Source organism: Cucurbita moschata, unplaced genomic scaffold (assembly GCF_002738365.1).
Source record: "Cucurbita moschata cultivar Rifu unplaced genomic scaffold, Cmos_1.0 Cmo_Scf00044, whole genome shotgun sequence".
Taxonomy (NCBI): domain Eukaryota; kingdom Viridiplantae; phylum Streptophyta; class Magnoliopsida; order Cucurbitales; family Cucurbitaceae; genus Cucurbita; species Cucurbita moschata.
The window spans coordinates 2068393-2092071 of NW_019268560.1; the positions used below are offsets into that span (position 1 = coordinate 2068393).

General features: G+C 33.8%; 3 protein-coding genes across 6 annotated transcripts; 2 read left to right on the top strand and 1 right to left on the bottom strand.

The window, feature by feature from the left end:
- The first annotated feature begins 64 nt into the window (after positions 1-64).
- On the top strand, positions 65-6144 carry LOC111434267. Of its 4 annotated transcripts, XM_023071676.1 has the most exons (7): positions 65-367; positions 1039-1312; positions 1411-2062; positions 2171-2370; positions 2978-3222; positions 3607-3767; positions 3866-4027. In XM_023071676.1, the coding sequence occupies exons 2-7, from the start codon at positions 1041-1043 to the stop codon at positions 3887-3889; spliced, it is 1554 nt and encodes a 517-aa protein (XP_022927444.1). In that variant the 5' UTR covers positions 65-367; positions 1039-1040; the 3' UTR covers positions 3890-4027. The 4 variants fall into 4 exon arrangements, with proteins under 4 accessions (XP_022927444.1, XP_022927441.1, XP_022927442.1 ...); XM_023071673.1 differs by having other exon boundaries at positions 3607-6144; XM_023071674.1 differs by having other exon boundaries at positions 65-348; positions 1041-1312; positions 3607-5529.
- A 4275-nt stretch (positions 6145-10419) lies between these two features.
- Positions 10420-11150, top strand: LOC111434271. The gene has a single exon (XM_023071679.1). The coding sequence runs from the start codon at positions 10535-10537 to the stop codon at positions 10997-10999; it is 465 nt and encodes a 154-aa protein (XP_022927447.1). The 5' UTR covers positions 10420-10534; the 3' UTR covers positions 11000-11150.
- A 1374-nt stretch (positions 11151-12524) lies between these two features.
- On the bottom strand, positions 12525-15805 carry LOC111434270 (ADP-ribosylation factor GTPase-activating protein AGD12-like). Its single transcript, XM_023071678.1, has 9 exons — positions 15708-15805; positions 15264-15331; positions 15090-15171; positions 14851-14926; positions 14223-14386; positions 13743-13881; positions 13384-13506; positions 13051-13146; positions 12525-12852 (listed from the first exon to the last, which is right to left on the bottom strand). The coding sequence occupies exons 2-9, from the start codon at positions 15301-15303 to the stop codon at positions 12571-12573; spliced, it is 1002 nt and encodes a 333-aa protein (XP_022927446.1). The 5' UTR covers positions 15304-15331; positions 15708-15805; the 3' UTR covers positions 12525-12570.
- Between the last annotated feature and the right edge of the window lie 7874 nt (positions 15806-23679).

Genomic DNA, 23679 nt, shown 5'->3' on the forward strand with positions numbered 1-23679 from the left:
TTTTTTTTTTTTTTTTTTTGACTTAAACTTATGATTTATGATTTATTTATTTTTATTCTTTAATAATTGGCATTGGGTTGGATGACCTTCTCTAGCCTCACCGCCTCCGGTGGCTGTTTCTTCTCTGTTCCCTTCGTCTCTCGCCGAGAACCAAAGCTTTAAGCTCTTCGCCTACATCATTCTCCCGGATTATATCCGACATCAATCTCGATTTCCACGACTATTTCAGGAATCCTGTTTGGTTTTCCGGTAGTCGGAGAACAGTGAGTTGCGTTCGCCGACGGCTATTGAGTGGGAAGGATGGCTACATAGGGTGAGTTTCATTCGTCCGGTGAAGTGTGCAACGAGGTATACACATCAAGTTGCGGAGGTCTATTCATTGTACTTTGAGTTCGTTTAATTGCAATTAGTTGCGTGGTAGGTCCTTTGTAGTGATGAACTGTTTTTCTTTTGTAAATTTGGATTGTTTCTTTTTGTCTGCGTAGAATCTTCATTTTAGTTGTCTTCTATCTCTGCTTGCTTACAGGCCGGTTAAATTCGGGTCTGCAGATAACGCGAAGTCCGTGGTGCTTCTTTTTGTTCTGTAGATTAGCTTCCTTTCCCTCTTCGATTTTTTTTTTTTTTAATCTTTAAAGAAAATGATAAAGGATTCTGGGTTCTCAGATGTTTCTGCTTTATGATTCTTCCCCCTGTTCAATAAAATCTGACGTTCTTATTGTTTTTCGTATAAATGGGTAAGTTGTAATATCCAGTGCAGAGTTAACAAGAAGAGAGGGATACAGGATTATGTTCATTTTTTTTGACATTTGGATTTTGGTAATTTGTTTGCGATATTGCAATGCGTTGATAAGTTTATTAGATAATGTATATCTCTGTGCCTGCCGACGGTTTCTTGCTTGATTTGGATTTTTTTTATGTTGATTTGTTGTGCTGAGAGAGACTTTGTTTTTGGTTTCTTATAAATGTGGGTCGTTTAACATGTGTTTCATGTCCCGCTTCTTAAATTATTGACTCATGCAATTTCTTTGTCTCATTTTTAGATGGCCAGATGGGACGAGATTTTTTCTCTTCCAGTACAGAATCCTCCAACCTTGGAATTTTCATCTTCTGATCTTGTGTGGTCAAAGGTAGAAGGATGGCGTAACAAAATGGATAGAGTTGCTGTAATCCCTTTCGCTAGAGTTGATGATTTTGTTCATGGTGAATCTTCAAATAAAGAATGTCCAACCAGATTTTATGTTGAGACAAGGCGACGTCGAGCATTGGAAGCACCGTTCAAGGCAAAGGTTGATGGTGTGTTGGAATACATTTTGTAAGTCCGATATGTATAATATGTATGGATGTTTTCAGCTAGCTCTTTTTGCTGTTTCTTCAAATTTAAAAAGTTTAGTTATGTTAATGAATATATAGGTATTGGTGTTCGTTTGGTCCTGATGACCATAGGATGGGGGGAGACATACGACCCAGTAGAAATACTTATGTACCGAAGAAGAAAAATGCTGGGCGGCCAAACACTAAGAGGGGTTGCACCTGCCACTTTATTGTCAAACGCTTAATGGCTGAACCGTCTATTGCACTGATCTTATATAATGAAGATAAGCATGTTGATAAGACGGGCTTGCCATGCCATGGTCCTCAAGACAAGAAGGCTGAGGGTACTCGTGCTATGTTTGCACCATACATCTCTGAAGATCTTCGCCTACGTGTATTGTCGCTTCTATATGTTGGTGTTTCTGTGGAGACCATTATGCAGAGACATAATGAATTGGTGGAGAAACAGGGTGGTCCATGCAACCGTGATGACCTTTTAACCCATAGGTACGTAAGAAGACAGGAGAGAAGCATCAGGCGTTCCACTCATGAACTTGATGAAGATGATGCGGTAAGCATCAACATGTGGGTTGAAGGCCATCGAAGCAATGTTTTCTTTTATGAAGATTTTACCGATACAGACAACTTTACTTTGGGAATTCAAACGGAGTGGCAATTGCAACAAATGATACGATTTGGCAACCGTGGCCTACTTGCATCAGATTCCAGGTTTGGAACAAACAAGTTGAAGGTATATCAGTCAATTCTTGTATCCTAGTTCTTTCAAACTTGTTAAATTATAAGATCCAATTTCAATGTCAGATGAGGCTAATTATGCATTTCCTGCATTTTTGTCTAGTTTCCAGTTCACAGTCTGGTAGTATTCAATTTAGACTACAACGCAATTCCAGTAGCCTGGATTATATCACCGAGATTTGCTAGTGGGGATACCCATAGGTGGATGAGGGCTCTTCATAGTAGAGTTCAAACAAAAGATCCGTCATGGAAGTTGGCTGGCTTTGTTGTGGATGATCCTCTTGCTGATGTACCAACAATAAGGTTGCTCTATTTCTTTCTCCTGTTCAGAAATTAAGGATATTTTTGTAAACGGAACTTGACTAATCTGAAAAGTTCGTCCCAAATCCGTAAAATCACTGGCCTCATAGAATCAAAAGATAACCTGCTTAATAGTTCAAGAATGATTATAAATTTAGGCTAAATTTTTTCTTCCTTTTGTCTTGTTGTCTTAGTTAGAGATGCTTATAGATTCATACTGTGTTGTTACAGTTTTGTTGTTTATGACTTATGAGAAGAATGTGGTGACTTCTCTTTCTGAACTGTTTGATGGATATAAAACAATGCACACCATTGATAAATCCACTAAAAGAGCTGCAATTGATCTTTCTCATGATTCTCAATAGGAGTGGCTTCTAAATATTTTTATGTTCAAATTCCTGCACCTCGAAAGTGTTTTTAGGTTCAATTGATTAATTCGATCAATTTGTTTTTATTGGTGAGTGTGAAAGCTTTAATTAATGCAAATCAAGCTATTATACATGATTGAAAGTTTCACTACTTTTCAGTATGAAGGATTTAAGATTGCTTCTATTTCCATTCAAGTATGTCACCGTCAGGTGTTTGAGAGTATTCCCTTGATTTTGTTCAGGGAGATATTTCAGTGTTCTGTTTTATTAAGCTTTTGGCGTGTCCGCCATGCATGGCATAAAAACATATTGAAGAAATGTGCAGAAATTGAGAAGCAAGCTGAGATATTAAGACAACTTGGGCAAGCAGTGGACAGAGTTTGCCAAGGTGATGAAAACGTGGATTCATTTGAACAGCTGATTAAACATCAAATTGATGATCCAGATTTTATTGACTACTTTAAGGCAACCTGGTGTCCGAGACTAGGTCTATATCCATCTGTTCTCTAATCTCGAGTTTTTTTTTCTTTTTTTTTTTTTAGAAAAAGAGGATTCCTTCCAATTTATCATTCTTGCTGGATATCTGCATAATTTTGTCATTCAAGATCTTTTTGACGACCACAAATTGATTATTAATTTGAGCATTTTCACAGTTCCCTTATATTTTAATTTAGTCATAGTGCACTGTTCATGAGCACGATTTCAAGCACATGGATTTTGTTCTTTTCGTTCTTTTCTATTTGAAGAAAGTATCGATTATCGATCTAGAGACAAATGTATTGCAGGAGTTAGTTTGAAAATTGTGAATTTGACCATGGTGGCTAGGAGCACATTGGAATTCTCATCGTCTGAATTTTCTTTTTGGTCTTAGGGATGTGGACTACTGCACTGAAAAACCTCCCACTGACCAGCCTCGAAACATGTGCTGCAATGGAGCTTTACCACAACCAGTTGAAGCTCAGATTGCTGAATGAGAAAGATATTGCTGTTTATCAGCGTACGGACTGGTTGGTCGACAAGCTGAGTACAAAGGTACATTCTTACTTTTGGCTTGATGAGTACTCAGAGAAGAATAGTTTTTCTCGGTATTGGAAAGATGAGTGGATGTGTGGTTTGACATATTGGCGCAGAGCATTGAGAATCCCAGACTCTGATGTTATTCTTGAAGGTAGTACTGCAAAAGTTACGGACCAAATTACTCGAGACAAGAAACTTGTTGTCTGGAATCCGGGTTCGCAGTTTGGTCTTTGTGATTGTCGATGGGCTGAAATGGGTAATCTATGTGAGCATATGTGCAAAGTTATTAACATATGCCGTAAAAAAGGGACTACAAGACCATCAGTGAGCTTATTGCAGTACCAGAAGGCCTTGATTGACATTCTGCGTTGTCCACCTCATGATTCTTTAGTACGTGATCATGCTGTATCCTTTGCAATGTCTGTCCAGAAGAAGTTGAATGCACTAATCCGTATGGAAAGCAACCTAGAGTCTAGGAGTTCTTTCCGGGACCATATGATAAAAACCCTGGAAGGTCGAACTGATAGGGAGAGATCTACTGAGGACACACAATTTCTGAGGGATGATGTACTTAGGGACAAGTCCGAGTCGAATCAGCACGAGATTGACTCTGCCTCTGGTCAGGAAGCTTCTAATAATATTACTGATAATGCTAGTAGTGAGCTCGTTGATTTAACTGTGACTGGAAACCGTGTGGGTGGTAAAACTCCTGGGAAAGAATTCCCTTGTAGATCGGGTACTCATCAGCTTCCTAAAGTCTAAAGTACACTGACTTGTCCCTCAGTTGAAAGACTAACGTACTCCTCGAGACATGAATAAGGCCCTGCAGAGTAGCCCGCCCAACTCCACTTACTCTCGTAACCTCAATTCCTTTTTCTGAAACCTACATTTCACATGAACTGGAGACTTCCTCCAGGTGGATATCAATACGGCATCGATCTACATATCACCACCTCCTCTAAATTCTGTTGAAGAGATTGTAGGTAGCAATTCCTTCCGACAAAGTAAAAATATAGTACCAACTGATATGGAGTACGAAAGTCTACCTTCCCGTTACAGTACTGTCTGTAATTTAAATAAATTTGTAGACAATCAGCCTCATCAAGAACAGATAGAAGTAGATCCACCTGCCAGATATGACGTTTTTCTACTTTAAACGCAGAATATGAAAGCACGAGATGCTTTCTGCGTGTCTGGGTAGTGTCTGATCATCGCTGCCTGGGATACTCAACTTGCTGGATGTTCCTACATGAATATGAATTTTTGTATACTGACTTTACAAATAAAGTACCATTGTACAGAGAGCCACTTGCAAATGAAATTAGATATCATGTGGTTGAGTTTAGGAGAGATGTGGAGAAGCAAATTTGATTCCTGTCGTGTGAACGTATGGTTGGTTTCTGCTAAAAGATTCAAGTAAGTTAACCTTGTCTTTAGGCAGATTGAGATATCCATCAGTGAAGATGTTGATGCCATTTCATTGAGACAGATGAAGCTTTCTCACTGTTCTTGAGTTGCATTTATAAATGGTTGATTGAATAGAAAGCAGGCAGAATTTCAACGCGAAGGCTCTGCTTGTTCAATTCTACCTGATCAAACTGATGTTACAACCAGATTTGTTGATTTGCCGGAAGCCCCGGAGCCTCTAGTTGTAGTTTGTTATCAACCAAGTCTTGTATGGCAGAAGTTATATCCCACCTCGGTTAAAGAGGAGAACGAACTATTCTTTATAAGGGTGTGGAAACCTCTCTCTAGTAGACGCGTTTTAAAACCGTGAGGCTGACAGCGATAGGTAACGGACTGAAACGGACATTATCTACTAGCGGTGGGTTTGGGTCGTTACAAATTGTATTAGAGCTAGACGCCGGACGCTGGCTCCCAAAGTAGGTGGATTGTGATATCCCACATCCTGTTGTAACGGAGAACGAAACATTCCTTCTAAGTGTATGCAAACTTCTCTTTAGTAAACGCGTTTTAAAATTGTGAGGCTGACGACGATACCCAACGGATCGACGCGAACAATATCTACTAGCGATGGATTTGGAAACTAAGCAACCAAAGTTAAACAGCACAAAGGTAATGTAATTTTCCGAAGGCTATTGATTTGTCCAAAACAATGAGTTCAAAATCCTTCTGAGATCACTGGCTTATGTGTCTGTTATTTTCTTATTAAATCTTATGGGTTCTGGATTTTTTCTTAAATTAAATGAAGGGCTGACAATGGACCAGAGGATCAATACACTGGAGGATTGGTACTGAATCATGAATTTATCTGCTGTGTGTCTCGCCTCATCTGGGTAATGTACAGTACAATATGATCCTTAACCTTCAAATCTTTGTTTGGTTTCTTGATCTTTTACTAGTGAAATTGATTCTTTGCTACTCTTGCCTCTCTCTCCTTTCAATTCTTAGCCCTTTTTCTTCAACAGATCACTCATGACCCTTGCAACTTGAAATGTAATCAAATCTTAGAGAGAGAGAGAGAGAGATATGTGGATACTCTTACATGTAGTCTCTCGTCATGCATTCACTTAAGGGAAAAAGAAATTTACCCTTTTCAAGTAATATAATTCTTACTCAATATTACCCTATTGATTCATTTTTAAGGCCGGAGCTCAAAGAACAACTAGGCGTTAAGAGGGGGGTGGTCATTGCCGTTCTCGGATCACCCATCCTTGCCTTCCCCTTCACATGGCTTAGTGAAGTCTGATGAGATCTGATCTCTCGAATAGCCCATCCTTGCCTTCCCCTTCACATGGCTTAGTGAAGTCTGATGAGATCAGATCCCTCGGATAGGAAGTCCCTCTTCATCTCATAAATTAGGGTACCATTCACTTGAAGAAAAAAGAAATTTGCCCTTTTTCAAGTAGTATCGGTTTTTACGGGAGTCTAATTCTTTACGGTGTGTCGAAATCTATCATGGTTCTATCTATTCATCTTTTTGTTTATAAATAAAAACTAAAAAAAGAGTTCTGTATTACTTTAAGGCGGGAAGAATAGGCTAGTAGCCCTCTCCTATTGTTGTTCTCGGATCACCCATCCCTTCCTTCCCTTTCGAACGACTGGGGTGAAATTTGATGAGATCAGATCTCACGAATGGAAAGCCCCTCTTCTTTTCATTTGTATAGGTGATAGCAACAAACTACAAGTTGGAGAGACCTCCTTACTTGAAGAAAGAAGCTAGTTTTGATGCTAGGGACGGAACCATATGATAGGAGAGTGTATACTCTTGAACTCTAGGAGCGAGACCCTAAAAAAAGTAACTTAAAACAAGTGTTATAATTTTGATCTTAAACTCGAATGAACTCCCTATCTTTCAGTGGAACCAATAAATTTATCGAAACTTAAGAGAATAGCAATAAAACTACATTAAACCAAACATTTCGGTAGGGACTCGAAGATCAATTTTCAAACTCGAAAAAATTAGGTATTTGAAAAATATAAAGAAAAAAAAAAAAAGGGAGATACCAATAGCAGCTATTCATAAATAGCTGTAATAATGATTGAAGGGAAAATAGTGTTTTGGATTTGGTTTCTTTCAAAAGCTAAAGACCAACAAGGTTGCCTTCATTCTAAAGAAAAGGGAATTCGATCTGTCGGCAAATAGAGGAACGCGTTACTTTTACATCTCTTCTCTTATCGACTTGTCGACTATTGTGGTCAGCTCAATGTCCTTATATTCAACCTTTTTTACAGTTCAGAAAAAGTGAGTAATTATTAACAACTTGGGTTCATAATTATTTATGATATGTATGTTGGTTATTATTATTATTATTATTTTTAAAAAAAATTAAGGTTGAAAATAATATTTCCATAATTATTTTTGTAATAAAATAATCTATTTGGATTTTAAAAATAGTATTTATTCGTTTAATTTTTTAAAATAAAATTGAAAAAAAAAGCCGACTGATTTTAAATATATCTTTAAAAAATATATTAAAAAATTAAAAAAATCAATTTATACCCATTAAAATCTCAAACTAATAATTATATTAATACTTTCGTAAATTAACCCGTAAATATAAAACTTTTTAAAAAATTAATAATTAAGGTAAATTAGAGAAAAAAAATATATAGCAATAATAGTTTTTTTAGTTTATTAAATTTGGGCCACCATAATTTTTTCTTTAATATTTTAGTGGAGTTATGGAAAAAATAGATATATTTATAAAATTAAAGTGAAAATAGTTATAAATCATAAAAAAAAAAAAAAAGAGTAAAATAAGTCACGTGTCAAAATTTATGGTTCAAATAAATATGATTATGAGTTTGAACTTATAATTGATACATTCTTCACCCGATTAGATAATGAATAGTTTTTTCGTTTCCTTTTATCTACTTTCTAAAGATATATTCAAAATAAAAGTTTTTTTAAAAGCTAAAACAAATAATTTAATATTATTTTGTTTGAATTTCATTAAGAATTCACATATATTTTATAGTTAAAAAAAAACGGTGAGAAAATACAAAATATTGTGTAAACATGCCTAATTAATTAATAACTCTTAAGATATTTATTTATTTTTTATCTTTAGTCTTAAAATTAATGATTTTTTTAGTTCTAGTTAATGATATTTTTTTTTTAATAATTATCTACCAATTAAATTAATATTTTCCTAAATTTTCCTTCTAACCCCACTAGAAATTTGACACTTATTATTATTTTTTTAAAAAAATAATAATATCTACTTCCTCTCTTTTTACATTATTCTCTCACTTGTCAACCATTTAATGATGGTGGAAGTTCTTGCTTAACCAACAAGTATGCAAATATTTTCCTATTTATCGTCACCATATTACTTATATCTCGTCAATTCGTTAAAACTATAATAGCGACAATGATCGAGAATATTTTTTTTTCAAAATATTCAAATTAAAATAGATATTTTCAAAATATATTGATTTATTTTATTTTTTATTTCAGGTTTATAATTAAATCTTTATAATTGCACCCTAAAGTAGAACTAGCATTATTTTTTTTTTCACACAAAAATAAATTGAGGGCCCAAATTAAAAGAAGAAAAAGGATGTATAGTACCAAATCTATAATTGAATTACAATTACCTATGAGCAAAAGGACATATCATTCAATTATTAATTTCTTACTGAGATATTTGTCAAAAATGACTTCAACGAGCATCATTCACAGATAATTGACACGATAAATTGAATTGTCCGGCATTCCGACCCACTAAGTGAAACAGTGATTTCTTGGTCACGATCAACTAAAGCTAAAATTCTATTAAAAAGCATTTCCACGATGTACCGGTCCTTGTATTCAAAAGGTTTAGATTTCTATAATTATTTTATTTATAATTATAAATAAAATAAGACTATAGTTCGACCCGTTAAAATATTTTAATATTAACTTTAGTTCGAGGTGCAACTTCTCGGCCTTAAATATTATTGATCTCAAAATTAAAATAAAAAACGAGGACGTTTAAAAATGCAAGTAAAATTTTTTAAAATTATGGGACGAAATAAAAAACGGACATTTTTGGACGTTGGAGTTTGAATTTGATACCTACTTGATCTCTAAAGTTCAAAATAGGTTTTTGAAGTCGTCTCGTCCGAGTATAAAAAGAAAAAAAAAATCCCACAAAATATAAATACATATCAATTATCGACATCATCATTCTTTTAGGTTAATTGAGACGATCCAAAACTATTTAAAAATCAATTAAAAGTTAAATTCATTTTAAAACTTGCGAAAATAAAATAAAAATTAAATTTTACAATATTAATTTATTAAAAGTAGAAGGAGTAAATAGAAAATTCTACAAGAAAAAAAAAAGAAAAAAAAAAGAGAGAAATTATGGTGGGGCCAAAATAGAAGGGTAATTATGGGTTTCCGTAATTATTGATTTTAATTTTAAATTTTATTTAATTGCAAAAAAAGGTTCAGCCCTAATCACGGAGCTACAGTCGTCTTCACGAGCCTCTTTTTTACGGCCCAATTCCAGACAACGAATCCAGCGGCGGCTTTCCTCTTTTTTTATTTTTTATTTATTATTATTTATAAAAATATTAATTACTTTTCATTTTTCTCTAAATTCTAAAATAGTCTTTTATAACTGTTAGACAAACACAACTTCTACAATTGTATGATATTGTCTACCTGTATTATTTGATTATAAACTCATGACCATTCCCTAAATTAACCGAGGCTCTACAATATTTCGTTCAACATTTAAAGATTTACTAATCTATTGGCACAACTAAGTTCAAGGCATGACTCTGATACTATGTTAGACGAACACGACTCTCAAAAATTGTATAATACTGTCCACTTTGAGCATAAGCTCTCACGGCTTTATTTTGAGCTTCCCCAAAAGACCTCGTATATACTGGTACGATTAACCCATGACTATTCTCTAAATTAACCGATGACACACTTTCATCCAACGGTAACCACGGTAGTGACTTTATTTTTTTCTTTGGTGAAAATTGTTAACACCACTTTTCTTTTTTATTAGAAATTATTTTTAATAATAAACTAAGAGCATGGATTAATTTTAAGATTTAAAAAATAATTTAATTAAAATAGGATAAGTTAAGTTTTAACCGTGGTTTAGTTATTTTTACCGCGGTCGTCTTTCTGCAGAAGCCGTTTCTCGGCCACAATTTCCGCTATCTCCAACACAAGTCGACAAAGGGAAAAGCTATTCGTTCAATCCGACGTCGTTTCGCTTTGCTCTTCCGTATAAAACCAGCGGCGCCATTGCTCCGCTTTCCTCACTCTCTCGGATAAAATCAATTGCAACACCACCACATACCATAAAATGGTGATTTCCTCGCGGATTGCTGCAGTCGCCGCTATCTATTGCTCGGTCGCCGTCATTTTTCTTGCCGGAGGCTCAAATGCTAGGGACTTGCGTCCATCGGAGCACGGCTTGGAGTACCAAAACCCTGGCGCTATTGAAAACTCCTCGCCGGATATGCAATCCTTCTTCAAAGGAAACTCCTGGTCTTCTTCCGATGTCGCGCTTCCGAAGGCGATGAACACTAGCCTGCCGTCGCAGTGGTGGAATCGTAGCCACCGTGATCGCTCTGGAGCCGCTGCCGATGGAGGCGGCGGAGACCACATTCGCGGCGCATTGCTTGTGGCGAGTCTGGTATGTGGAGTTATAGGCGTTTCTTTGCTGATTGCTTCTGCTTTTATTTACGTCTTCAAGTTCAGGAAACAGAATAGATCGTCGTCCTCGCTCTCTGTCTCTGAAACTACTAACATTATTGCTAACAAGTGATTTGAAGACGAATTTGCATGTACATAGCTCTGAGATCTGGTCGCTGATCTTATTTTTTGTTCCTTTCATTTTTGCTCTGATATGTTTGGGTTGAGAGTTCCTGTGTTAGTGTAATTTTAGACAGATCTTCGAATTCGATATCAGATTATTGCTAATTTCAAATTCGTATTCAATTTATTTTGTTGAACTGTGGATGATTTATGGATTCCATTTATTGAGATATTGAGTATTTAAGTAATTTGATTCGAGGAAAAAAAAAAAAACCATCAGAGAGCAGTAGATTTTGTAGTGTTCACAAGAAGTAAGACAAAGAAAGCGAGAGAACAGTATCCATCTCTCTCTCTCTCTTTTCGACATCATATCATATTCTTCAGTCTTAGAAATTTGAGCTTTCATTTCATCTCTCTCTTTTCGCCATCAGATCATATTCTTCAGTCTTTGAAATTTGAGCTTTCATTTGAGGTATGGCAGAGAGAGACAAGGGGCAGGTTGCTCCTCGATTCAAGTGAACTTTTGTTGGCTACGCCTAAAATAATTAGATGTATTTATTAATGATAATGTGAGCTACCATTATTTCCGGTTGAGCTAGTTAATTAATTAAATTTTTAATTTTAATTTTATATCTAATAAACTAGGTTTTCAAATTTTAATTTTATATTTAATAGATTTCAAATGGATTTAAAATTTTAATAAAATTTGATTTCATAATAATAAAACTTCTAAACTTTTATTTTTTTAATTTAAAAGAGATATAAAATTAAAAAATTTAGAAATTTATTATATATAAATTCAAAGACATCAATTTTTTTTTTTAATTTGAAGACTAAACTTTTATTTTATATTTTTAGTTCTAATAACCTTAATAGATAGATTATTTCATTTATTTGTATAAATATTTAACTAAATTTTTAACAAGGTATTATTTAGAAGTTATAAAATTTAAATTACACGTACTTAGTTGACATGAAGATTAGATTGAAGATTCCAATTTCCATAATTGTCTCCATCTCCATAATTGCTGCAATTTGGTCCTTGAATTTATAATTTAACAAAATATATATATTAGCAGCATTTTTTTTTTATTTTTAAATTTCGCTTTTGTTGTTTTAATTATGAGTCAAACATTAAATATAGCATGAAATTGATCTTAAAAAATAACTTATTTTAATAATAATAATAATAAATCTTTATTTAAATCCTCAATCTTCATGCCATTATAATTGTGATCAACGTCTCCATTTTTACCTATTTTTGTTTGTTTTTCCTATAAAGGAAAAGTTCAAAAGAGTAAGCCACAGAGTCGACTGAAACTAACTTGAAATATTTTCGATGCAAAATGTTCGAACATGACGCAAATCAACACGTTTATCAAACAAAACCATACAAAAGCTTCCTAGTTTGATCATACATGCAGACAAGGTTCGAATTTTACAACATTTCATTATCAATAACCCCTTTTTAGTAGCAAAGTAGAAACTTAGGCCATACTATTACATATGGACAACAGGGTATTTGGAGTTCTTATCAATTGAACAGAATGAAAACCAGATTCATGTTCCAATATTATGTGACTACTGATCAAGAGGCATCCACTCGAGTTCTAAGTACACTTCACCTGATTCTACGTTTTGGAGCTTGAGTGACATCTCTTGTTTGACCATCCCGTCGACGATGACGACAGCACTGTCGTCGATCAGGGCATTGTCGTCTGACTTCAACCATTTTCCTATCTGCATATTCTCAAACATTTTAGCATCTCCAAATGCCATTGCTGATGTTATCATCGGTTGGAGGTCGATTTCTGCTTCGCCCATTAAGTCGTTTGCTGAAATTATGTCGTGATCGAACACTTGCTGTAATGCACCATTAAGTGAAGGAATAAAAATGAGTATACACTTATTTCTTCACAAAATAAGGCTCAAATTCATTGCACATATTCAGTAGGTTGAATCAAATGCATAACACTTCTAAAATACTATATAAAAGCGAGATCTAAAATTGGATCCTCTATTAGATTGTGCAACTACCAGTAACAATCTGCAAAAACTTACCAACTTCAAGGGTCCGTATTCCTGAGGAACCGACAACATGAGTTCCTCGTTCCAAACTGGATTCAAGTTGCTCTTTATCACTGTTGTTTTAGCAGTCTATCAGCATCAAAAACAATTGTCATTATCAGTTTCAATATCAACAAGTTTACTATTTTCATTACTTCCTTCACTTTGCCAAAATCCAATCCACATTCTATCTTTGAGCATGTTAACAGGTTCAGTATACGCAAACTTGAAAGGCTTACTATTTTCACAGCTTCCTTTACTTTGCAAAAATCCGATGAAGAAAATGTACGAGCATGCAACTTCGAAAATATGAGAGTTACGACTGACCTGTTGCCCAAGAGTCAAGGTAATGAAAGGATCACTGGACTTCATATCTCTCACGGCTAAGTTTGTGCCTTTAATCACCTTGACTTTCAGTAATCCCATAAATTCAACCATGCCTTCTTGTGGCTAATCTCAAAAGCAGAAAGAGTTGAGAGTTAATCAGTTTACGTCTATTAGAAGAGTCCCCAACTAGAAATCATATCCAGATTTTGAATAATCAATAATGTTTTCAAGCAGAATGTTTTGCAGTGAGCATGGAGTATTTTAACTAACATATTATTCAAAATCGATAACCCTGCTAAGGTTGAAACAGCTTCAAACATTCAATCATGTAGTAATATACAAGACACAATTGAACTTACTGATTTCTTTGAAGAATTTGAGCTTCGAAAGCTATCAACAATCTCTTCAAAATAACTTGGCTCCTCAGGTTCCTTTGAGGAGTTATTGGATACAATTCGCAAGCTCGGTTTTAAAAATTCTTGAAGTTCATACTTAGACCTACGTGAGATATTTATTATTAGATTACTGCTTTAAAGAGATTAAAAACAGAGTTCGTTATCCATCCAAGACCCGAATTTTCTTAACATTTATTGCTACTGATGATAAAGAAAATGGCATCTTAAATAAGCACAAATAGTTTAAGATGAGCAAAATTTCATAGAGGTTATAATGTATGGCTGAAATGGCCATAGAAACAACAGACCAGTTACTAGTTATCAATTTTGATTCACAAATACACGAAAGCTTCTCAGTGACCAAAAATGTAAATGTGACCACTACCTTAGGGTGGATGTAAAGCATTCAATTCCAGGCTAAATAAGTGCTAGTCAGGGTCTTACCGAATGAACCTTGAGCGATCCTCATGGCTGGCACTTGGTCCAGGTTTCGTATATCCAACAGGGATAAAGGCCTCATATATTGCATTAGCAGAACCATTTCCTCCAACCTCTATCATTGCATCAATCTCATCATCAGACCATTCATCCAATGTTATTGACAAAACCTGAACCAAAACCAATAATGTCCTCAGAACTACAACTTTTCTTTAGCCATCACAACGCAGAAACAAAGTTTTCTAATACAAGAAGGAAGTAAAACCCTCTAATTTTCCCTTTCTTTTTTAAGTATCAAATATCCAAACAAGTACATCATTGACCAACTGATTTGTGAAAAAGCAACCAATTGCAAAAACGATGTGCCATGTTTGGCACCATATATGCTGCAAGAATACATGACACCAGTTTCTTTTCCCTTTCGTAAATCAAATTTATTTTTTTAGTACAACGACGAACTTTTAGCATAATTAGAGAACACATAAGAATGCCTCAGAGCCAACTAAATTAGTAAAGCACTTCTAGTAATACAACATGGAAAACTCAAAAGTAGTTATGATACTTAACCAGTGACATATGCAAAGTAAAAATAGATGCAAACCATAATCTTTGTCATCGGAAAGGTGAGCAATACCTTTGATATGTGTGTTCCAAGGCTTCTGTGCACGCCACTACATTTTAAGCATATAAACACACCAATATTTGCAGAGCTGCAAAGGCAGTGACATACATCATACTTCCTCAGATGTTCATACAAATAGGAAATAAATACATAGAAGCAAATTCATCACAATCTGCACAAATTTGATTATCTTTTAATCACAATAAAAAAGATCCTCCTAATTCTTTAAGTATGAAATTCTAGAAACTTACGCCCATTTAGGATCTGGGGCACCACAATCCGCACAAGCTTGATTATCTTTCTGAAGCAATAAATCTTTCAATCTACTTTTAGCTGCACAAGGAAGTTCAAGCCATAAAGTTCCTGAAACATGCATGCACAAATCTGCTTTCTAAACGCACCCACACAGGCTTCAGTATGCATACCTGATTCATGCCTCCTGAAATCCGCTGATAAATTACTCATTCTCCCCTTAGATATTAGGGATTGAAGCCTAAAGAAACGGGAATGGAGGGCGCAATTAAGAGAACAGAGACACCAAAAGAAAACAATTTTTTCCGAAAATGGATTTCAGGCCTACGCAATAGAATCATTATAACGTATTCATCTAAAGAAAAAAAAGAAACAAACAAGTTCAGCAAATGCACGAATCATTTCTGTATGCCGCAAAAACGAAACAGGCAAATCAAAGATTCAGCAGTGGAAACGAAACGAAATCCTCAGAAACAGAATGAAGAGAAAAGATTAAAGCGAAGAAATCAGAGTCGAAACGGAACAATTTTGATCACCGGCGGATCACATCTGATGATTCGATCTGATTATGCAAAGAAATTTTAGATAAGAGTGACTGCAAATCGAAGTATCATAACCTGTCGGTACGCAGATTCCGTTTCCAATTTCATCATCCGAAAAGATGTGAATCCAAAGCATATTTAATTAGATGAACGTCCTTCGCCGGGGTCCACAGCTCATCCTACGTATATCCCGTATCCCTAAAGCTACCCATTTTTCAATATCAAGATTCAAATTCAATGACATTAAATATCCAATTTTTTTTCCCCTACAAGATTCAAATTCAATTAAATGCATTAAAATATTTGTTTTCAATGATGTTGAATTAGGATGTTCTTATTGCTCGATCCGAACAAAAATTAGGCGGGTATACAAGTTCGGTTAGGTCGGAGAAATTTTTTGGACAAAATCGAAATATCAGCTTGGTTGGAGTTGGTGACTCGAGCAACCTGGTCGGGTTTGTTGGATGAGAGCTTATGCTGAAAGTGGACAATATCATACCACTGTGGAGAGTCGTGTTCGTCTAACAGGATTGTCGTTGTTTTCTTTTTTTTATTTATTTATAATTATATATATATATATAATACCATTTGTCCACTTTACATTTACATTTAATAAATAAAACCACACAAAACTCAAATATCAAACATTCACAAGTCACAGTGTATCACTATAATTGATTACTAATATCAAATATTCTTAATTTTCGTAATAATAGCTTGAGTTGTAACCCTATTTTCGGGTTGGTAGGGTTGACCCAACCAAAAAAATGTCAATCCAATTCAAGTCTAAAAAAAATTCAGGTTTTCATTGGATAATTCGAGTTGGTCGGGTTCTCAAGTCATTTAAACACCTAATATTTATAATCGTCTCATAGGAAGTTCATGTTAAGATAAGAATGAAAGTATTATGTGTATCATTTCGCTAAACCATGATTTCATGCATGTTGTATGTCATATGGACATAAATTACTTCTTTAGCATGTTACGGATAACATACACCATGATATTATACACACTCTTCCTTTCTTTTTCATTGGTTTTCGACAGCGTGAGTGTGTGCTAGCCCATAGTTAGATCTAAGGGTATGTATACGAGCCCATCTATTGGATTCATGTGTGCATGCGTGAACCATTTGTGAGAAGTATTATGCATCTAACCCTAACCGAAAAAGAAAACCGTGTAAAAAAAATAACTCTAAAAAGTAGGTCCCACCACTCACAAAACATATCGTATGTGATTGCATTTTCTGACTCCAAGAACGTAGTTAATTACTATGTATTTTTAAACATACCGATCCTATGTCTAACATTTTTTTAGGAAAAAGCAAGGACTCTATGTACGGGACTAAAAGTTTCTCTTCTATAGCCTCGATAGCTAAATAAACGCAAATTTCAAAACTTAGAGGCCAGAAAATGTATTTTGTTCAGAAAAAAAAAAATCTAATCGGCCCTTAATAATTAATAGTTAATTGAAGAATTCTGTTAACGATCGAGATTGAAAAAAACTTATCTCAAAGTGTAACGTTTTTTTTATCCTAGATATACATGTGACTAAACTAGGCATGATTAAGGTTATTTAAATATTGTTTTTATTAAATACTTAAATTTTTGTGTAGAAACTTATGTTTAATAAAATATTAATTAATTGTTTTTTCAATGATGGGCTGATAATATCCAAATTTCAATTGGGCCGGACGGTCCATGATAACCATGGGCCTGTTATTTTGAGAGATGGGTCATCCATTCTGCTATAATTAATACTCTATAAATAAAACAGATTTCAAAATTTGTATTATTTTAATTTCAATTAAATATTTTAATCTCTAAATTATAAATAAATCTAATTCTTCAATTTTTTTTTATTTAGTTTGGTTAACAACAGGTTGTTACCCGACCATCCGAAAGCTTGAATCGATCCAACTTGAATTATAAGAGTTGGATTAGGTTGACTTTAATCGAAATTTACAAATAGGCATGTAAGTCTCGTACTTACGATCTTTTATGTTATGTAATTATTTTGTTCACGTTTTTTTCTATTATTTTATTATTTTGTTTAGTTTCGGATTAAAATTATACCTCAATACTTTATACTATTTTTCAAAATATTATTATAATAGGAATAAATTATCGAACAACCATCCATAAATTTCGTCTTAATTTTAAGAATATGGTTTATGTTAAGTTCAATGGTTATGATTTATGTATACATTTGAGTTGTTTTGAAGCAAAAATATATTACGTTTAATGTTTTTAGTTGTGTCGCTGTAGTTTCTAAATCAACTTTTAGTACGAGTAAATGATTATGTATTGTGGATAAATAAATAAAAAAAATTAAAAATTTGAACAACCCGGCAACCTAACTTGAAAATAGAGGGGGGTTAACCATCAAACGAACCCGAACTTTTGGATTGGTCTAAAAGAAAGTTCGAGTTGGTTTGGATTGATCTCTTGGATTGGTCGAATTTATAAAGGTTATATGATCCCTTCTCTTAGGTTAAACAAAAATAGGTTGTCTAATTATGATCGACTAAGTGAGATAGGTTATCCGAAGAAATCTTCTTCCCTTTGTTTATGCTTATCAATGGTCTTCCATGAAGATCTTTCCACCGTTCATCGTATTAAAGAATTGTGAATGCCTCAAAATGTATTGTAGGGGAGGTATGATGTCAGCTCTCCTCCACCCATGTGCCCTATGACTTAAGTGATCTACCCTATGGCACATATGTGTGTCACAGCGTGAGGGTATGTCACGGGACTAGCACCTCGGGCATCCTCTTTTGAAAGCGTCTTTCAAGGACAGTATTAGATGACACGAGTGTGCTGGTATTGTGTTCAGCCCATGTGTCAGAGGTTAGATTATGCACTTGCTATATGAAATTGATGTCGTAAGTGGTTTAGTATGGATACGGGAGAGTCCAATGCCTGATAAGAACCAAAATGGATGGATGGATGTTCGGGATGTCCCGTTGAAATGATCAACACATTGGCCAGTTTCGAACACATGTGTCCGAGCAAACCAAGATAATCGAGTTGTCCCAAGACATGGGATGACATTACGATGCATGGGTCGTATTGTTGGGAACTAAGACGACGATGAGATGCAACGTTGTTTACGAGAGACCTTGGCCGAGATCAAAGACAAGGTCAAATTGGATGACTTGGCCCAATGTAGAGGCAAGTCGACTAGAATCACAAACAATTGAACATGCACGCACGAGAGGCGTGTATGACCAAACAAGCTTAGATTCTGCACAAGTTACGTTTGTTAGCAACGACAAACATCATCTAAGGTTCAACAAAGCCACAAAGTCAGACGAAAAATGTGAATGAGACTTGAGTTCTCCCTCAAAACTTGTCACGAGCGTGTCAAACTCACGACGTCACACAGTTGAAGAAATACGACTATGACATAAGGCAGTCCACCAAAAGGCTAAAAAAGTGTATATGTCCATAGTAATCAAGAAAGAGTGACTCCTTTAAAAGCAGCTGTTTTTCTCGAAACTTTTAGATTCATTTCCGCTAAAGAAAAAAAATAAGAGCTCTTGATTTGACCTAACAATACGTACTCGACTAAGGATTAGAATTCCGGTTTAAAAATAGTATTTTTGAAATTGATGATCGAGTACATCAATCCCGCCATATAATAAATATGATCAACATGTTTGACTTAGAATGAATGAATTGACAGATGAAAGAGTGTAAAGAACATTAGTTGAATTAGAAAGGGATGTAAGTTTGAAAAGGAAAGTATTGGATATCATGAAGAAATAGACAGCTCCTTCCTACCTCCATTTACTTAATTATACAAATGTCAATGTCAAATAAATAATTCCAAATCTCTTTAATTTTTTTTTATTTCATTATTTTTTGAAAAATTGAAATTTCCAGTTGACGGGTTGGTTAGAGGTTTTAACCCGACCAACCTAAAAATAGGGTTCATAACCCAACAGTAATTTACTTTTAAGATTTAAAAAATAAATAAAAATATTTGATGTTTGTAACAGATGTCAGTACTGTGGTGAAACTTGTGAATGTTTAATATTGAGTTTTGGGTTAGTAACGGGTCACCGACTCAACCAACCCACTTTTCTTAGCAACAAGTGAGTTAAGCCATTTCGTTTGCGTGTTGCCTACGGCCAGACAACGAATGCTCGAGCCTTTGACCCCGATTTAAGAATAAAGTTTTAGAAAACAGAGTAGAGAGATTTTCGAAAGAGAGTTTGAAAGCAAGATTTAGTGAGAGATTGAAAACGGTGTTATATAGCATGCAAGCAAAGGCAACAACAGCGACTTAACAATATATAACTATTTGTGACCCCGATTTAAGAATAAAGTTTTAGAAAACAGGGTAGAGAGATTTTCGAAAGAGAGTTTAAAAGCAAGATTTAGTGAGAGATTGAAAACGGTGTTATATAGCATGCAAGCAAAGGCAACAACAACGACTTAACAATATATAACTATTTGAGAAAGGAGAAGTTGACAACTAGTCATATTCTTCTATAGTACATTTTGAGGCATTTTATCCCGGTGTAGACACGATTTTGGTGAACGGTCATACACTCTCGTACTGACCCAATATGAATTTAATGTTTGGATTTATAAAAATGTATGAATGAGATGTGAAAGCATTTAAAAAATGGGGCCACTTAGATCTTATCAAAGATATCTCACTTTATATGATTTCATCCAAAATTTAATCAATACATTGTCTCAAGTGTGTCACACATTTTTATAGTTAAAATAATCAATTGATTAAACATTATACCATTTATAATCTCTATTTTGACATTTTATTATTATTTGGAATTAAATAATTATTTATCTATGTCATCAATTCATAAATAATTTATAAAAATTGACTCAACATTTTTAATTCACAAAAAAAAAAAAAATTATAAAAGAAGAAATTCTTTTTTATAAATAGATTTATTATCAAGTAATTATAAATCTATTTTTTTTAAGAAATAGAAAAAGGAAGAAATTATATCGGTATCTACCATGCATTCAATATAGGATTTTTTAGATACACATGATAATATAGTTCGTTACGTAACAATTACGAACTCCCGAATCCTTTAGTATTTAATAAGTTTTCATGTATGAATAAAATGAGCATAAATTTTCGTACATATAAATTAATAATCATAATTTTACCAAAAAAAAATATTTTTTTTAATAAATAATTATTTAAATTATTTTTTTCGCAAATATTTATAGTAAATTGATTTTATTTGAAAAAGAATATATTTTTTTTTCACGAATTATTCCAAACACATATTCATATATGCTTAAATTTATAGAAAATAAAATAAAATTTTCAGAAATTTAAAAATATTGAAGTAAAAGTAGACTGAAATCCTACGTGGATTTAAGAGGAAAAGAAGCATTACTAGAAGGGTGTAGAAACCTCTTTCTAGTAAATGCATTTTAAAATCTTGAGGTTGACGACAATAAGTAACGGACTAAAGCAGACAATATCCGCTAATAATGAGTTTGGCCTGTTACAAAGGGTATCATAGCGGGATACCGGATGGTGTGTTAGCAAGGACACTAGTTCCTAAAGAGAGTGGATTGTGAGATCCCACGTCGGTTTGAGAGGTGAATTAAACATTTCTTAAAAAGGTGTGAAAACTTTTCCCTTTAAAATTGTGAAGATACATAACGGATTAAAGTGGACAATATTCTATAGCGCAGACAAAATTTAATTTTAAAAAAAAGTTGGTAGGTGTAAAGGTAAAATTGGAGACACATAAAAGAGGAAACATGTGAAGATCTTGAAATCTTTGGTGTAAAATTTAATAACTAAAATAAAAACATTATGATATAATGTTTTATACAAGCTATGATTAGGAGTAGACTTTAAGTATTACAATTTTTCAGTTGTTCAAAAAAATAAAAATAATAATAAAATAAAAAATAAAAAGAGAAATGTAAAATGCAAGCAATGAAATAAATAAAAATAAATAAATAAATAAATAAAGTTGTTGTATGGTAGTGTCTTGAATGATAAAAGATTTAGGGTTTTGTGTGGAAAAGATAAAATAAAATAAAATAAAAATAAATAAACTTTTGGTGCATGACAAAAATGTGGGTCCCACAAATAGGGTTTTGGATAGAGACTTCCACTATTATTTCTTAACATTTTTGAGTGGAACCTGCCTCATTGGTGGGTCTCTAAATTCCTCACTTTTTTAATCTTATCATTTCAATATCGGCTATCGGCTCGGTGGAGAATTTACCTCTCGACCTACTTAGCTATGCTCAAATTGACACTAGTTTAAACACTAAAACTCAGAACCGATAATTGTATGAATTTAAACTCTAGACTTCTATAAACAGAGATCGGTTTAAAATTTCAAAACATAATTTTTGTTTACATGTGTTTGTGTTAGGAACAAGTGCTTGTCACAATCGCATTCTTGATGGCAGTAGACTTGCGATTGTACGGCACTCACTCTCTAATGACAAGTGAGTCAAGCCAATTCGTTCTTACGTCGCCTACGACCAAGCGATGTATGCTCGAGCCTCTGAGCTCGATTTAAGAGAAGATTTTAGAAAACGAGAGTAGAGAGAGATTTTTGAAAGAGACGTTATATAAGCAAGCAAGAGAATAACAACAACGACTCACAGTATATAATCTTGAGTAGGGAGAAGTTGACAACGACGCTGGGTCCTGAAAGAGGTGGATTGTGAGGTCTCATATCAGTTGAAAAAGAAAAACAAAACATTTTTTTTATAAAGATGTGAAAACCTCTCTACATTTCAAAAAAGCTCAAATAAGACAATATCTGCTAGCTAGCAGTGGACTTACAGCTGTTACAGATGGTACAAGTCACTTGTACTCTTTCTCTCTCTAATCAATATGGGCGATTTTACAATTTGAAATATCTTTAAATATAAAAATTAATATATAATATTAAAAAGAAATTCACGAATTGAATGAATAAAACATATTTTCATTAAAATGGAAGTTTTATATTTAAACTAAGAGACAAGAAAAGAGTACAAAAATGAGGAGGTTGATATTAAAAGCGTTGACTTTTGTAGAGCCTCTCCCCATCATAAATCCCATTAATTATTGAATTTCTATATCTATATATATATATATATCTATATATATATATAAATTAATTAATTAATTAAGTAAGTAAGAGAGAAAGGGAAGTGAATCTAATCCAAATATTATTGTGTTTTGTAACATGGAATGAATGTCAACCTTTTTAAAATCCATACAAGTCAACTGTCTACCTTTCCTTTTTCTTCCATTTTTACTCAAAATGAAACAAAGGGATATATTCAAACACTTCCTAACTTCTTTATACTCTATAAATCATTATATTTTCACGGGTTTCGATCCTTTTCTTTCATTTAATTATAATATTGCGACGTTTTAAATTCATTCGAGTGTAAATACTGTCAACACTTCAAAGTTGTCAAGAACATAAAATCGTCGTGAAAAAACATCCTCTGAAATATGTTACAGTAATCAATAATAACTGGTTGTTTTTTCTAATACAGGTACGAGGATTCAAATGGTGTTTGTGGGTCTCAAACAACCCTCTAATGAACTCAACCGAAACCCACCCGACCATAATTTTTTTGGTTGTTTCGATGATTTATTGTTTTGAATAAAAGTAAAACGTTGGAACAAAATTGATTGGTTCGAGTTTCTATGAGTCGACAGGAGAAGCACCGCTCAAAGGCGGCTCATTGAGCCGGTCATTTTGACCTTGTTTTATGAAAGGAGTGGACCTGACTCGAAGGAGAAAACCCTCAAACCCGAGGCAGTTGATGGGGAGCTTGTAGCTTATGGTGCTTCCTTCTCGGCCTACTATGTATACCTTTTACGATTTTCTTTCTTTTTAACCCTGTTTTTCGAAAGTAGCTGAAATCTTATGTATTTAATTTTAATTATTTAATTGAAAAATTACCTTACAAATGATTTTGTCAGAGAGTAAACAATAAAAAAATTGTATCTGACGTAAAAATATAATTTTTTTTTTTTAAAAAAAAACAATAAACTCAAGTTTGGTTCGATTAAGCTCAAT